This window comes from Ammospiza nelsoni, chromosome Z (assembly GCF_027579445.1).
Source record: "Ammospiza nelsoni isolate bAmmNel1 chromosome Z, bAmmNel1.pri, whole genome shotgun sequence".
Taxonomy (NCBI): domain Eukaryota; kingdom Metazoa; phylum Chordata; class Aves; order Passeriformes; family Passerellidae; genus Ammospiza; species Ammospiza nelsoni.
The window spans coordinates 86,385,178-86,401,812 of NC_080669.1; the positions used below are offsets into that span (position 1 = coordinate 86,385,178).

General features: G+C 45.2%; 2 protein-coding genes across 5 annotated transcripts in view; one reads left to right on the forward strand and one right to left on the reverse strand.

The window, feature by feature from the left end:
* The window catches only part of KATNAL2 (katanin catalytic subunit A1 like 2), a 28,472-nt gene extending 22,438 nt beyond the window's left edge, over positions 1 to 6,034 (forward strand). For both annotated transcript variants that reach the window (XM_059492474.1, XM_059492475.1), the window contains exons 14-16: positions 3,983 to 4,145; positions 5,389 to 5,491; positions 5,823 to 6,034. In XM_059492474.1, the coding sequence (XP_059348457.1) occupies positions 3,983 to 4,145; positions 5,389 to 5,491; positions 5,823 to 5,962 (406 nt within the window). In that variant the 3' untranslated portion in view covers positions 5,963 to 6,034. The remainder of the gene's footprint in view (positions 1 to 3,982; positions 4,146 to 5,388; positions 5,492 to 5,822) is intronic.
* Positions 6,035 to 6,239: 205 nt separating this feature from the next.
* The window catches only part of HDHD2 (haloacid dehalogenase like hydrolase domain containing 2), a 361,944-nt gene continuing 351,548 nt past the window's right edge, over positions 6,240 to 16,635 (reverse strand). For all 3 annotated transcript variants that reach the window (XM_059493195.1, XM_059493192.1, XM_059493194.1), the window contains 5 exons: positions 16,249 to 16,457; positions 13,958 to 14,042; positions 10,622 to 10,838; positions 9,875 to 9,938; positions 6,240 to 9,160 (listed from right to left, as the gene is read on the reverse strand). In XM_059493195.1, coding sequence (XP_059349178.1) covers positions 9,057 to 9,160; positions 9,875 to 9,938; positions 10,622 to 10,838; positions 13,958 to 14,042; positions 16,249 to 16,457 — 679 coding nt within the window. In that variant the 3' untranslated portion in view covers positions 6,240 to 9,056. The remainder of the gene's footprint in view (positions 9,161 to 9,874; positions 9,939 to 10,621; positions 10,839 to 13,957; positions 14,043 to 16,248; positions 16,458 to 16,635) is intronic.

The window sequence follows — 16,635 nt, forward strand, 5'->3', positions numbered from 1 at the left end:
GTTAGCTGTTCTAAGTTAGGCTGGTCCCTACTCTGGCCCAGAAGTGTGAGTACAGAGCCACAATGGGCTTTTTTTTTAATAGCCATAATAGCAAAGTCTGTATGTTGGTTTCAGGGATTTATGTCTTGGACAAACTCATGAATTTAAATCAGTGCAAAATCCTCCCTATTTTGTTACAATATCTGTATAAAAGGAACTGAACTGAATGAGATTTAATTGTGTTCCAGTTGTGTAAGAAAATGCTGAAAAAAATAACTGCTCTCTGTGTGGACAGTTAAGTTTGAAAGAGAATTAATACAGTATTGATACATTTATCTCTCTGTCAGTAATACATATAAATGTTTACATTATTGCAGAATGGTTGCCCTTTCAGAAGAAGCTCTGAGCAGTGCATTGCACCTGTGGTCTCTTAAATTATCCTGTGAGATAATTATACATGCAGAGTGATTTTTGCATGTGTTTTTTTACCCTTATACAATCAATAAGCTTTCTAGGAAGTTGTGTAAAATACACAGAATTCAGTTTTAAGTATTTTATATATTTGATTTTTGATTATTTTTAAATACTCAAGTTCTAATTTCTGCAAAATTGCTTCCTTGAAACATCCAAAATGACAGCCTTTTTTAAAGGTTGAGAAAAAAACAAAAAGGTTTCTGTTTTGAGGGACCTGCCCTGAAAGAAAGCAGTCAAGTCTGTGTCAAGAACAAGAGTGGCAGCTGGGGTTTCACTTTTGAAAGTTTTATACCTGAGACTTTAGAACTTCCTTTTGGACTTTCTCTCTTGTCTGGTGGAAATGTTCCTACCACAGAGAAAATGCTTAAAGAAGGGGCTGGGTGAATGCTTAGAAAGGTGTTTGAGGAGGATGGAAAGCCTGGTGAAAGCCTGAGCTGTCACATCACTGGGGTTCTCCAGCCTTGAGGAATTTGGGATTATCTGCCTCCAGAGAGGTCAGCAGGTTTTAAACCTCTTTTAGGATCCCAACTATATATTTACAGTTTATTTTTATGAGCATTAGGACATTTAGCTCCTACTGTCAGACGTAGACTTCATCTCCATAGGAATATTTCACAACAAAATTTCAAAAGGCCTACTGCAACCTAAGCTGTGGCTTCACAGCACTGCCCTGTGCTCTTGCAAACGTTTGTTGTTAAGCTGGATTTCAAGAGATTTGTTTAACATAGATATTTATTGATCAGGGGAAAAAAAAATTGGTACGAAGCTGCTTTTAGAGGAATGAAAAGAAGCCTAAACAAAGCTCTTTACACTGTCCTAAGCTGCACTGCAGCTATTGATCTTCCTCTTCAGCCTGTGCTTGCTGCCCAGCCCTGCTTTCTGCTGCTCATCTGCAAGGTGTTTCTATTAACAAATTACTTGTTGAAATGGTTGAATGTCATTAAATAAAATATAGGTCTTGTTTGTGAAGGAATAAAGAGATCCTTAATCATGGAGTGAATGTTTTCTAGTGTATCAGCACATTTAATTCAGTTTTCATTGCAGTGCTGTTTTCTTCTAACCCTTACCCTCAGGATGGGTGAAGTTGTGGTGCACACAGATAGATTCTTACCTTCCAACCCAAACCATTTTGTGAATCTGTGATGCCTCCTAATGTTAATTGCAAAAAGTCATCCATCTTATGGATTTGTCGAGCTTTGTTTATCTTTTCATGAGCATCTCTCAGTACTCCCATTGGCTGTTGTTTCAGAGAATATTTAGGTTGGCTCAGTGCTTTGTATTCTGCTCTGGTTAATATCACTTAACCTTGCATCTGATCACTGACAAAACAATTCAGCAACAACCTAAACACTCAAGATAACAAAAACATTGTTTCTTTATTTCCCTCTTCAGCCAACAGGTCAGCGTAACCTTCTGGATAAACAGAATCACAGAATCACAGAATCACAGAATCACAGAATGAGTAGTTTGGGTTGGCAGACACTTTAGAGCACATCTAGTTCTGCTCTCCTGCCCCTTGCATCTTCCACTGACGAGGTTGTTCAAGCACCCTGGTTTTGAACACTCTGGGGATGGCACAGCCACAGAGCAGCTGTGGCACAGCTCCTCTGGGCAGAGCAGAGACTTCTGTTGGAGACTTACTTACAGAACATGGCTAAGGGTGCTCATGAGTCTGTGTTCTTGGGGGCCTGAAGCAGGAGGAGTGATGGAAAATGTCATTTGGGGGATGTGCAGACTATTTGCAGAGGCTGGCTGTGGTTGTCCTTCACCTGCAAAGGCTTTTTAAAGTACCTGTGTGGGCACCTCTAAAACCCTGAGAACTTCTGCCCTCTTTACACAGATGATGTTAATGTGAGTATTAATATGGCTAAGTAACAGCGAAGGATTTTCAGCCAGAGTAATTATTTCCAGCCAAGCAAGGCAATTTTAAGAAGCTGAGCTGAAAAATACATTTGGAAGATGAAAGGAGACTAACACGGTTCTTTGTCTGTGCTGGGTGGGACCCTCTGCGAGAGACATTGCACTGAACATTGGACAGCACCTGAAGCAGCATAAAAAATAATAATATCAATCCAGCAATAATAATATTGTCAATATAGCAACAGCTGTTGATTAACAAATTCTGGTATTTACTTCTGAGGCCTTGATTATGAGCATAAGGGTGGATCTGAGTGAACTCCTGTTATCCTCTGGGCTCCTGGTTTTCTGATTTGTGTGCTCATTGTTTGGATCAGTGTATGAGGAACAAGGTCTCCCACACCATGACACTGTGGGAGAGGGACACTTCTGTTCCTGCAGAGCTGACAGCCAAGCATCCTAAGATTGGGCAGCCACCTGTGTGGGGATTTGGGAGCCCATTTTTGGTTGGTGGTTTTTTTTGTTGTTGTTGTTGGGGTTTTTTTGTTTGTTTTTTTGGTTTTTTTGTTGGTTTTTTTTAATCATGTGCCATGCCATAGAAACACTTGGTATTAAAAAAATAAGGACAAGTCACCAAAGGTGACAGAAATCAGCTCTGGTGTTGGGCTACAAATCCATCTTGAGCTGGCTTTGAACTCCCTGTGAACTAAAAGGGAGTTTCCTTTTAGAAGGAAAGAAGAAACTCCATTTGTTGCTTTAAAATTGACCTTGCTGGGAAAAATATTTCACCCAGGGAATTGGAGATGGGGCAGATTTAAGTGTATCTGCAGTCCCAGGTTGCAGGTAGAACCCTCCAGCAGCTGGTTCCTTGTGCCAGCACAGGTGGAAATGATGCTTAGAGCTTCTGTTCTTCTGTCTGTACAAGAAACTTTGAAGTGGACGAGATTTTCTTGCCAGGTATGAGGACTAAATAATATTTTAAACTGGAATAATGAGTCTGTGACTGAATGGGGCCAGTAGAGAAAGACTGGTACAGGATGTTTTTCTTATCTCTTTTTTAGACAAAATATCATAACCAGTCTTGACATTGACAGAATCAGAGTTTTTGGCTCACTGACACATTTATCCAGTGTGTTCATCCTGCACATATTTTTCATAAGGATAATGTCCTTTGTGGCTCTTTATTTATAATTATGAAAATATAAATAAAAACAAAACAAAAGTCAAAAAATATAAATAATGTAAACAATTATTTATAATTTGTATTGCAGGAGGAGTCTCAGTTTGGTGTCCTGTTCTGCCATGATACACGGCCTGGCATCCAAGACCTTCAGTCTGGATTTTATACCCACTGAACATCCCTTACTAAGTAGCAATTAATTAGTCCTGAGAGTGCCCCAGACAGACAATTTGTAGTGACTCCTTAATAGCAGAGGGGGAAAGGGAGATGATGTTACTTATGAGACATGCTGCAGATGAGTACCAGGGCAAAGGATGGAAACTGCAACTTCTGATTGTTATTGTTAGCATTGCTATCACAAGTAGCATATCACTGAACAGGAATACTCTGGATAATTAACCCTTTTTTTTCTTTTGGCACAGCTAGGGGAGGGTGTTGCTGTCAAAGCCACGTCTCCACGCTGAGATGCTGCCTGTTATCCTGTGCTTGCAGGGAGCTGGACTCTGCCATGCTGCGGCGGCTGGAGAAGAGGATCCTGGTGGACCTGCCGAGCGAGGAGGCGCGGCGGGCGATGATCCAGCACTGGCTGCCCCCTCTGAGCAACAGCGGCGGCGTCAAGCTCCGGACGGAGCTGGACTACAGCCTGCTGAGCCGGGTGGGCAGGGCTGCAGCTGCTCCAGGGCTGGGACAGCATCTCAGCGTGCAGACACTGCCACACAGGGAGCTGGGCACCTCCTCAGCTCACCTGGGAACCAACGAGAGCGGCACTGGTGGGACCCGGCGCTGGGCACGGCACACACACACATGGAGACACACGGAGACACAGACAGAGACACACAGACACAGACACAGACACACACAGAGACACAGACACACACACACAGACACACATGGACACACAGACATAGACACGCACACACACACAGAGACAGAGACAGACACACACACACACACAGAGACACACACAGACACACAGAGACACAAACACACACACAGACACACAGAAACAGACACACACAGACACACACAGACACACACAGACACACACACACACAGACACACACACAAGTGGAAATCGCCATCATCACGCAGCTCTGCGTGCAACACGGTGTGTGCTGGCCCTCTCTGCTGGCCCAGCTTTTCAGCCTTAAATACAGGGAGACATCCAGCAACAGCAGATTTTATCACTGCTCTCACCAAGCTGGGAGCATTTCCAATTCATCAGGGTAATGAACAGTTAATTGTGAAGGGAGGCTTTGTCACAGCTCCACTGCTGGGGCAGAAAAGAGCATTTGGCAGCAAAAAGATTCACTAGGTACCCCAGCTTCCTTCGTGTAGCCCTTTGTCACATCCTGGATTCTTTGGAAACAGAATCCTAGAATGGTTTGGGCTGTAAGGGACTTCAGAGATAATCTTGTTCCAACTTCCAGCAGTAAGCAGGAGCACCTTCAATTAGCTCAGGTTGCTCAAGGTCCCAGCCCTTAAATATTTTACTTTACGCAGCTGAGATTCTTACATCTGTTTACAGAGACAATACTGCTCAGTTCTGGGCTCATAAGGGAATAAATTTGTTTTATTAACTGCAAAGCTGAGGATGGACTCAGAAAGGTGGGTTTTATTTCCCTTACAGAAAGCTGTCATTTAGTAAGAAAATACCCAGTATTTTTCTTGGTCCTATGAGATGTTGCAGGCATGCAAAGGATAACAAGCTACTGAATTTGAGGGGACAGTACAAAAAAAAAATATTTGTGTGTGTTTCTGTGTGTATATAGATGTGTATTTCAGACAGCAAGAGACTTCACAAATATTGATATAAATACATACACAATATATATGCCTGCAAATTCCATTTATGTCTGATTCATGAACTGTAATGTATCATTCTCATCCCCTCACAGGAAACAAATGGATACTCTGGCTCAGACATAAAACTCGTGTGCAAGGAGGCAGCCATGAGACCAGTGAGAAAAATTTTTGATGCTCTGGAAAATCATCAGCCAGGTACCTCAGCTCTGAGCAGAGAATCTGGCCTGGGAAATGCTGATATCCTGCTGTAACTCTTGGAATGAACATTCTAACTCCAGCAGGTGGAGCTCTGATATCTGCCTGGGAAAGTGTTAAAATCTACTGTTCCAAACCCTGTTAAATTTCTAAAAATCAGGGCTTCTTTTAAAGCTATCACTATCTGTGCTCTCAGCATAAGTGCAATTTTTTATTTATCTCACTACATTTAGTCTGTTGTTTTCCTACACTAAGTGTTGGACTAGGCATCGATATTAAAAAGTGTCTTTTGGTAATAGTAACAGGATTTATTCAATTTTCTTGTCTTCAGGTAACAGTAACTTGCCCACGATCCAGCTGGACACAATCACAACTGCAGATTTCCTGGATGTGATCACCCACACCAAGCCATCAGCAAAGAATCTGAGCCAGAAGTACACAGACTGGCAGAGGGAATTTGAGTCTGTCTGACAGGAGAAATCAAAAACCTCCAAGCCATTTGCCATCCAAACTGGCCTCCAAAGGGTCAAATGTTGATGGGGAAGGAAGTGCTCTTGTTTCAAGGAACAAAATGCAGTGACAAGTGTCAGAGGGAAATCTTTACTTTCAAAATGCAGGGGTGGGTGAAGGGGTGGTGGTTAGTCTTTATTCAAAAAAGTTCTTGGAGTTAGTGTGATGGCACAATCCTATGCAACAAAGCCTGCAGCCTTAATTTTATGTATAAAGACTTAAAAGATTGATTGATTGATTGATTGATTGATTCCCAGTCTTTATTCATGACAGATTTTGGTAGAACTGGAGCAAAGTTTAAAAGCAGATAGACAATTTGTGTAATTCTCCATTTCTGACACTCTGTAGAACATCACAGTCAGTGTAGCTTTCCCAGCAGAGACCTGCACCCTTCTTAATGAAACACAAAATAGGAGTTTTCAGTGAAATTAGCAGGGCATGTAAATTTGGCTAGTTTGTCACTATTTTCAGCTGAGTTCAAAACCTTGAAGCATGTTATTGTACCATTGGTTTGGGGTATTGCCAAAGTGAAAAAGGCAAGGAATTAGAGAAAAACTGCAGAAAATCAGCAAATTTAGGATAATTAACTAAATTGGTGGGTACCCAATGCTGGTTTGCAGCCAGCCATAAAGCAGAATTGCAGAACCCCAGCATGGGTCAGGCTGGAAGGGACCAGAGGGGATCACAGCTGGTGCCACATCCCTGCTCCAGCAGGGCCATCCCAGAGCACAGGGCACAGCATTGTGTCCAGAGGGCTCTGGAATATCCCTGCTGAGGGAGACTCCACCCCTGTCTGGTCTCTGTTTTTGTGCCTCCTGTGCAGGGGAATTGCTGGGCTCAGTCCCCGCCCGTGGCTCTGGTGGCATTGCTGGGCCTGGAGCGGCGCCTGGGCCCTGCTCTGTCCCTCCCTGCACACAGGGACAGCCAGGGACAGCCAGGGCTGCGGGCCCCCTCACAGCCCTGCACAGCCCCAGCTCCCTCAGCCTGTCCTCCTTGGAGGGATGCTGCACTCCCTTCCCAGGTGTGCCAGCCTGCCCTGCCCGTGGGTGCTGCAGGGAGCTGTGCAGGCTGTGCCAAATGTCCCCCAGCTGGACTGTCCTGCTCACACACATGGCCAGGTGCAGCTAGCACTGCCACGTGTCCTGCACTCTTCCCATCAGAAATTCCAACATTTTTTCATTTTTTGTCATTTTTTCAGGGTCCAGGTCCCATCACTGCCCTCTCTCACCCTCCTCCTTGCTCACCAATACACTTCCCCTCCATGCAGTTCTCAATTTTTCTTGGGCTGTGTGTGTCTGCATTCCAAGCAGCAGGGTTGTGCAAACTTTCCAGCACATTCCAGGACCTCTGAGGCACTGACAGTCCCTTTTATTCCTGCATCAGTCACACATTATTGGAAGTCTCCAAGGGAAATACCTTCACAGGATTTTGCTGGTACATCTCCCACCTCCTGTACCTAACTGTGACCCCAGGCCACAGACCTCCCTCACATCCATCCTTCCAAGCAGAAACCAACAGGTTCAGAATGGCTGGCACAAAACCCAGACGTGTGAATTTATGCAAAACTGAAGCTGGCAGTACGAGGGCCCACAGACACTATCTAAAGATGACTTCTGTTCCTCAGAGGTCTCTTGTTCCAGGCAGAAAGTGTCACGATGAGAGGAAACAACCTCAAGTTGCACCAGGGGAGGTTCAGGTTGGATATTTGGAATTATTTTTTCCTGGGAAAGATTGTCCAGGCCTGGGACAGCTGCCCAGGGCAGTGGTGCAGTCCCCATCCCTGGAGGGATTTAAAAGCCATATGGATGTGGCACCTGAGGATGTGGGTCACTGCTGGCCTTGGCTGTGCTGGGGAATGGTTGGACTCGATGATCTTAGATAACTTTTCCAGCCTAAATGATTCTGAGATTCTGTGATTTATTCTTGAGTTTCTACTGTAAAATCTCCTCCATCCACCCATTCTGTTCCTGGCATAGTCTAAATCTGAACATAGTAACCACCCACCAAGGGAGGCTGCAGAGAGACACTGTCACATGTGAGGAATTCATTCATCACCATGGTTTTGTTTAACAAGAACGAGCATGGCTCATTAACACAAAACTGTATTTTCAATAAGGTTAATACTCCAGTAATGCATAATTACAATCTAATAATTTAACACACAGGAGCACTGTAAAACAACTGTAAAGGACTTTGATTATTACAGTTTGCAAATGGACCAGAAAAGCCATTTACCATCATTACAAAGTTGGTTCATATTGGGGGATGTAGTACATAGGAAAAGCATTGCACGCTACAGAATTAAATTTCATTTTAAAGCTCTGCTAACCAACTGTAAAAAGTGGAATCTGTCCCCATGGCTTGTGAAGGATTTTTTCCATAACATTAAAAAGAAACAAAAAAATCCCCAACAAAAGTGAAATTTTGCAACTGTAGCATTAATAGGACCCTGCTGAAGACTAATTTTAAAAAGTCACAGTCTCTAAGGCATTTAATACCAGAGTTTTGTTTCTGTATCATTCTTTTTAATAACAGGATCTAATTAAAACATCTGTAAAATGCTGACAGTTTTTAATTTTATGTAAAATTTGAAAAGCAAATAACAGGATCTCTAATGAAAGACAGCCACAGTAGTTATTATTAAGCAATGGTGATATTTTCATTTAAGAGTCACTTCTAAGTGAGCATATTCTCTACCTTTAAGTCAGAGAAGAGCAGAGCCATCAGTGAAATCACTACAGGCCACTGAGCTCTAAGGCTGTGAGCTTTATTTACTCGAGTGTTTTCAGTGCATGTTTTCAGTTTAGCTTATTCTGCAGAAGGTGACACTTTCCTGATGGCACTTTTCATCCGGTATTCTTTGAAAAGTGGAAATAAGGAAACACTGCCCTGTGTGTGTGCCTGTGCTGGGCCCACATGGATCCTCTGCCCCTCACAGCCCAGGGTGGTTTCTGGTGGATGCCACGCATGCACTGATCTTGGGACTTAATTTTTGAAGCAAGTATGAAGGAAATTGTGTGAAACAGATGTTTCTTCAAGCTACCTGTTCCCTTTCTCACAACATCTGCTTCAGGATATGTTCCACTGCCTCTGGGAAATTCTCACAGGTCAAGTAGGGAGCTGGGTTAATTTTGTTTTCATCTGCTGGACGGTATTTACCTGTAACAGATTAACACAAAGTTAGTTTACCAAACTCCTTTTTTTTCCCCCCTTCCTAAAATCTCTAACCTAAATTTCATGTCTTTCATTTTGAACCCAATACTCCCTGTTCTATCACTACAGTTCCTGATGAAGAGCACCTCTCTGAAGACTCTTCTCAAGAAAAGCCGGATAACTTCCCTTCATTTTCAACATATCACACTGTGTGGCATGAGCAGCTGCCACCTCAAAGAGACCTTTCCCAGTCCATGGGTCCATCAACAACACAAACAATACCTGTCAATCCCTCCGGGTTCCACTTCCATACAAAGCAAAATTACATTTGTAATTGTTAAGGAATGTCACCAGAGCTCTTGCATGATCAGAAGTTACATTGCTGTGACTGATTTTGGCAATCTAAGGTGTGACAGTAACAGCTCCCTCTGTTCTGTGATTACTGCTCTGGATTTTTGAGTCAGAGCAAAAATTCACACCTACAAGAGCAGCAGTCCCCATCCATGACTTTGGTCAGCCTGCCATCAGCTGGGGTCTGTCCTGTGCTCTAGCCCTGCTGTCACAATGTTCTGCTTGACAAGTTGCCTCTGCCCCACCCCAGCAGGGATGTGGAAGGTGGGGTCTGGCCCCAGGGCTCAGAGTTCCTTCACTTCTGGGCACACAGTGACACCACTGAAGGCACCACTGTCTCCTGAAATGATCAATCCATTGAGTACTTACCTGTCCTTACCAAAATCCCACGCATGCCTGCCTGCTGGGCACCGCCAACATCATCCCTGCAGTCCTGGGACACAGCAGGAGAGCAGGGGTTAGTGGGCACAGACACTTCCATAACCGTCTCTGCTTTGCACATCACTTAAAAGCAGTGACACAGAGTCAGATCTTTCAGCTATCCCATCGGTCACACTGTCACAGGAGTGGTTTTGTGTGTGCTCTCTGCCTGATCAAATAGTGACTGAAGTAAGAGAGAAAACCCCATGGATTACACACTAAATCCTGTGAACTTTCATGGAATTGTTTAAGTTGGAAAGGCCCTCTAAGACCATTGAGGCCAACCCTTCCCCCAGCACTGTGCAGGCCACCAGTGACCCATGTCCCACACATGCACACAGCTTTTAAACCCCTCCAGGGATAGGGACTCCACCAATGCTCTAGGCAGCCTGTGCCAGTGCTCAAAGTCTTATTTCATGAAGAATTTTTCTCTAATATCTCATCTAAACTTCCCCTGGCCCAGCCTGAGGCCGTTCCCTCTCCTCCTGTTCCCTGGAGCACAGCCCGACCCCCCCGGCTGTCCCCTCCTGTCAGGAGCTGTGCAGAGCCACAAGGGCCCCCCTGAGCCTCCTTTGCTCCAGGCTCAGCCCCTGCCCAGCTCCCTCAGCTGCTCCTGGGTCCTTCCCCAGCTCTGTTTTCTCTCTAGAAATGACAGTTCCATGCTCTGGAGCCCCCTTTGAGGTTGTGCCCACGTACGTCTCCAATCATGACGGCCTCCTCGGGGGCACAGCCCGTGCCCCGCAGAGCCTCCAGGAAGAAAGTCTTCTCTGGCTTCCCCACCACGGTGGCTTTGGTGTCTGTTGCATACTCCAGCCCTGTCACAAAAGGTCCAGGTCCCAGACACAGGCCATCCTTCTTCTTGAAATACCTGGCTTTGTGGATCGCTATGAGAGGCGCCCCATCCAAAATCAACCTGAATGAATGAATGAATGAATGAATGAATGAGAGCACAAAAATTATATTAAAGGAAGTATATTTACAACTGAAGGCCTCAAGAGGCTTTCACACAATCCCAGAATGGTTTGGGTTGGAAGGGACTTTAAAGTTAATCTCATTCCACCCCTGCCATGGGCAGGGACACCTTCCATTGTCCCAGGGTGCTCCAAGCCCTGTCCAAGCCTAGCCTTGGACACTCCCAGGGATCCAGGGGCAGCCACAGCTGCTTCGGCACCCTGGGCCAGGGCCTGTCCACCCTCACAGGGAACAATTTCTTACAAGTACAGGATGAATAATTTGACCTTTATATTTTAGCACTGAAGGAATTACAGTAACAAGTTGCATTAAAAAAAGCTCAAAGCCATTTGAGGCATTCATGTCCCTCTGAATTTCCCTGTTTACCCTGGGAGTTTGAGCAGGCTCGATTCCACAGAACCTGCAACTTATTTCTGTTTTGTGCTCTGGAGATTTTCATTACAGCAGACACTGCATCCCCCTGTCCTGCAGCAAAGGGAAGCTGTGTAGGTGCTGCACTACAGGAATGCTCCTGGTGCACCAAGCACAGCAATTATTGCAGTCCTCCCCTCCCAAGTTTCAGTGCAACAAGCACTGAACTGCCTTCTGCACTGCCAAACATCTTCCCTTTGATTTTACACCTTCTCCAGGTAATGCAGGTCATTCCAATCTTTATCACACCAGTGTAAAACATTAGCTGTTACTCTCAGGGCAGAAAGGAGGATTCATTTTCCCCTCAACCCCTGATTTACAAAACAAAACAAAAACAAAACAAAACAAAAGCCTTTAAGAAAACAAAGTCTTGCTTTGCCCCTATTGTAGCAGGCTGGCTGAGGTGAGCTGGATTCTCCTTGGAGGATGTCTGCAGAGAAGTCTGGAAGCTCTGAGCAGGGCATAAATGATATTTCATTTCACTTAATTATCGCAAAACACTCCTATTGAATCAATGCATTGCAAAGCAAGCTGAACAAGAAGAGAGCTGGGTTGTGTTTCTGTGAGCAGCCAGACATGGTTCATGATGGGAGGATGCCTTTAGGACACAGAAAAATTTAATTTGACAGCATCACCACAACCACTATGTTCAGCAGTTTGCAGGAGAGATCTCACCTGAGAGAATTCTTTCAAACATGGCATCAAAATCCCACTTATAAAGGAAGAGAAATTTAGTCTCAGCCATTTCAAGTGGTGCCTGGAGAACGGCCAGACTCTGCATATCTCGTTTTGGGACTTGTGTTGGGTTAGATTTACCTAAGTTAATGTTGGGTGTCAATGGAATAGTTGCCTGCCACATAATTAGTCAGCCTGGACTCCTCACAGTTGGTGCAGAGGAAAAAGCACTCCTAGGGCACAGTTCAACTGCCCTATTTTAAGCACTATTAGGTAAAAAAATGCCCTGAAGTGCCTCTCTTATCCCTCCAGAGCCCAGATCACCAGCACAGACGCAGGAACCTGCGCTTAGATATCTGCATTTAATCAGATTCACCTCAGAGTTCTGCAATCCCGATGCAATTCCATTTTCAATGCAAATCCCAAGTGACTTAATTATTGAGCAGTAAAGGGGAAGGAATAGGGCAAGGCTTGACAAGAAGAGAATGTGCCTGTGCCCAGTGTTTCCATCAGGCCTAACAGAACTGACACCAGCAAAAGTTTATCCCCCATAGAGAATGGGGGGAAACACCCAGAACAAATCAGTGAGGTGTTACAGGCCAGACAGAACCCATCCTGGCTTTTTTAAAGTGTTTTGTTCTTCAGCCCGAAGCAAACGATGGATATTATTCAACAATTAATATATTTAGGACAGAAATACAAATCAATTGATGTAAGCACTGGGATAGGGAACAGGTTAAGCTCATGCAGTTGTGAAATTAAGAGTCCACTAATGACCCAAATAAAATTCCAAAATCAATGCCTTTGGCAAGGCTTACTAACCAGGCAGACAGGGTCAGTTCGGGTCAACATCTGTTGATGTAACACAGAACTGGCAGCAGATGAGGACAGCATTGGCCTCTCACTCCAAGAAACCTCCCTAAGACACTGGTGGGCAGTAACTGATACTCCCTCTTCTAGTTTTATGGTTTAAAGACAGGTTAAGGTGTTTGGTATGAGGGTTTTCACTGGATTTCAAGGTGCAGAACCATGGTAGCCCCCATCCAGTGAGCAAAGATGGGGAAGGGCTCATTCCACACATCACCAGGGCTATGCTCACCTACAGGCTCACATCCAGAGTCTGAAAGCTGAACAGGCTTTTCAAGTTAAAATATAGTGTGGAGTCAAGCCAGAACCAGTGAGAAGAACACATGGTTCTGCACTCATGGATGGTCACAGACGGAGTGTGGCTCTGACTTACCCCTCAGCCTAGAGGCAAAAAGAGCATTAAAAATAAAACACTCAAGATCAGCTCCACAGCCCACCTGGCCCAACAGGTTGTGCTGGTCACTCCTGAACAGAAGATACTCTTGGATATCCTGCATTAGGCAGGTAAGGAATAATCTGCCCTAAACACCGGATTCCTTCCCTACAGCACACAGGCTCTGAAGGCTGAGCTTTGAACACAGAATCTGCCTCTCCTCTTGGAGAAAAAGAAACAGCCTCAGGCTGTGTCAGGGCAGGTACAGGCTGGACATGAGGAGGAATTTCCCCATGGAAAGGCTGGCCAGGTATTGGAAGGAGATGCCCTGGAGGTGTCCAAGGAAGGCCTGGATGTGGCACTCAATGCTCTGGGCTGGTGACACAGTGGGGATTGGTCACAGGTTGGACTCAATGGGATGGGGGTCTTTTCCAACCCAATTAATTCTGAGAATGCTTCCCCACATCCCTAGTTTTGTGTATTTCCCCTTGATGAATTGCTAACTTTTCCCCTCAGTGACAGCTGTGACTGCACTTCTGCATTATTTAGCCTGAAAGCTGTAAAAATGAGGTCTGGACTGCCTCAAGCTCCTGGTGGAGAACCCAAATCCCACAGGGTTAGTGGCTCCCTCACAAGCTGCATAGTGTGTGATATTCCTACCACTCTTTTATTCCCAGAAAGAGAGCCCAGCACAAGACAGCTCCCCCTCCAGCCCCTGCCAGGGGCTGCCTTACCGAAAGGCTTTGTTCATCATCTCGTAGTGGAAGTGCTCAGGAGCCAGTCCCACCACCACAGCATTGGGGTTATCTGTGCCAATCCCTAGGAAAGACAGGATTTCATTCACACTTAGCAGCCCACAGTCAGCAAAGTGCATTTAATCACTTTAAGGCAAAACCAAGCATTTTCTGACACAGTCAAAGCACAGAGACTGCTTTTATGTCTTTTACAGATGAAGAAAGCATCTGTGGGAAAGGTGCTGGTCTATCCAGACTGTTCCATCCTCTAGGATCTGGACATTCTTAACAGCAGCTGTGGAACAATTCTGCTACTGCTCCCACTGAAATGCAGCAGGACACAAAAATCCCTCTCTTAACTGAATGACTGCCTGCCATCTAAGAACCCCTCTCTACATACATTTATGTGCTTTGTAAGACAGTAAAGCAGGAATTCAAGTGAATCCCATCCAGTTTTTCTACTCCCTCTAGCCACAGGAAATTCCACTGACTGTTGTTCCATGCACCAGCCTGATTCTGACAATAAAGACAGTACTGCAACATGGCCCAAAAGCTGTTACCCTAGATAAATTTGGACTTTTCTGGAAGGTTTTTTTCAAGGTGGTTTAGTGCCCTTGGGAACAGCTCCACTGCAGTCCCACCCCTGGACAGAAGCAGCAGTGGAAGCAGAGTAGCACCAGCAGGAGGGTTTCACTAGTGGCATGTTATCAGCTGAGGATTTTGTTCCACCTTCAGACACACCCTCTGCACCTTTAGCAGCACCACCAGAGCTCCTGGCTGGCTCAGGTCTCCTGCTGCATGTCCCTCAGGTGGCTCAGCCAGCAGAACATCCACTCAGAGGCGCCACGGTGGGTTTGTGACATCGCCCAGAAGCATCTGATCCCTTAAACCAGGAAAGGATTCCTTCATCTGCCTGTGCCCAACTTTAACAGAGAGATTAGCCAAGAACGGCCCAATAGCAGCCATTAACTGGAATTTAAAGCACTCTCCACTGTACTGACATGTTCCAAAAGCAGCACTGAGGATATGTGAGCCAAAGCCCTTGTAGAAAAAACAAATCAAACAACTCACTCCAGACCCCAGCAAAACAGATGATGCACCAATGTGACCCCAAGTTACCTGTGACTGTGCCATCTTTTACAAAATTAGCATCAGCTCCCGAAAAACTGATGTAAAGATCCCAAAACCATGGAGACTGAGCTGATTTAAATGCTGTCAGTGAAAGGGCTGCTGCCTCTGCTGTTTCTCACCCAGGAAAGCCTTCCTGGAGCACAAATATTGCTGAATATTGCTGGGGGCACATTTCTCTGAATACGCTGTTAGGTAGAACAGATTACCAGGTTTCACTGCTCTCACAGAGGTTTTTCTCCTGAACATTGACAGCCCTGAATTTTTTGACCAGACTATGGCACCAAAATTTAACAGAAAACTCCTAGATCCTGGCAAGATTACAACCTACTTAAATTACACAGCCAAAATATTTCAGTTTGTAAGGCAAGGGCAAGGCAACCCATCCAAACTTCTGCTTGCCTTGACTTTAAATAAGAAATTTTGAGTGTACAGTATACAGTTTTCAACTCTAAGTATGTTAAAAATGTGGGTATCTTTGCTACTCTTGATGTCCAAGTGAGAACACATCATTTTCTGCTCCCTTGATTACTGAGGGAGGGAAATGGGAGCATCTGTTAGCAAAGCAGATCTTAACCAAGTCCTTAGGGATGACAGTTTGGAGGACTCAGGCTGATGAACCTTCTGTCACCAGTGAAAGCATCCAAGTACATGGGGTGAAACATAAATGTTAAATATAAGATCAGCAATAATTGTCTGAAGATTTTGCATTTAATAATAATTCATTAACAAAGAAACAGCCTGCTGTGTGTGCCTACACACAGTTTTTTCAGCTCTTTATGAGTAAAACTTCTGCTGGAAGTCAGGTATTGCACAAATTGGCACATCTTTGCTACAAAAAAAATCAGCACTGGTAGGTCCAATAAAGCACCAATAACCTCGTGATAACTATTACTTCATATTTTACACTGGAAATGAATGGAAAGCACTGAGTTTTACCTGAATTCCTGACTATCTGAAGGCCTTGGCTGCCATTCCCACTGCTCCTCAAGTAGATACAACTTCAGGCTGCTTGATGTTTGATTTAAAATGAAGAAAGGACCTTTATGACCCTGCAGCATTCCACACTTAGGCTCCACCATGGCTGGTGGTCTGTCGACGGTCGAGACCACAACGTCTCGTTAATTGCTGTTCGTTAATTAGCTGCTTCCTGAGCACCTCACCTGTGAAATCAGGCAGGGCCTTGTCATCCACCAGGAGCAGGGGCCGCACCTGCTGCTGCTCCAGGAGGTTCCTGGCTGCTGTCAGGGAGGTGAAGATCTCGTGCTCGGCGATGTCGAAGCCCAGGCGCGTCAGCCGCTCCAGCAGGTCCCTCTTGCTCTCCTTGGTGGTGTTGGTCACAAACCGCACGGTCAGCGGGGCACCGCGCAGCCTGGGGGGAACACAGGGGCAAACTGGACACAGGCTCCTCCTGTTCCCACACCTCTGCTTCTCTCTGGGGCTAAAAACAGCCCCAAGGGCTGCAGATGTACCAGAAACCAGGAAATTCTTCTTCTCGAAGCCCTGCCCAGGGGGATCAGAGACCTTGGCACAGAGCCCAAGACACCTGT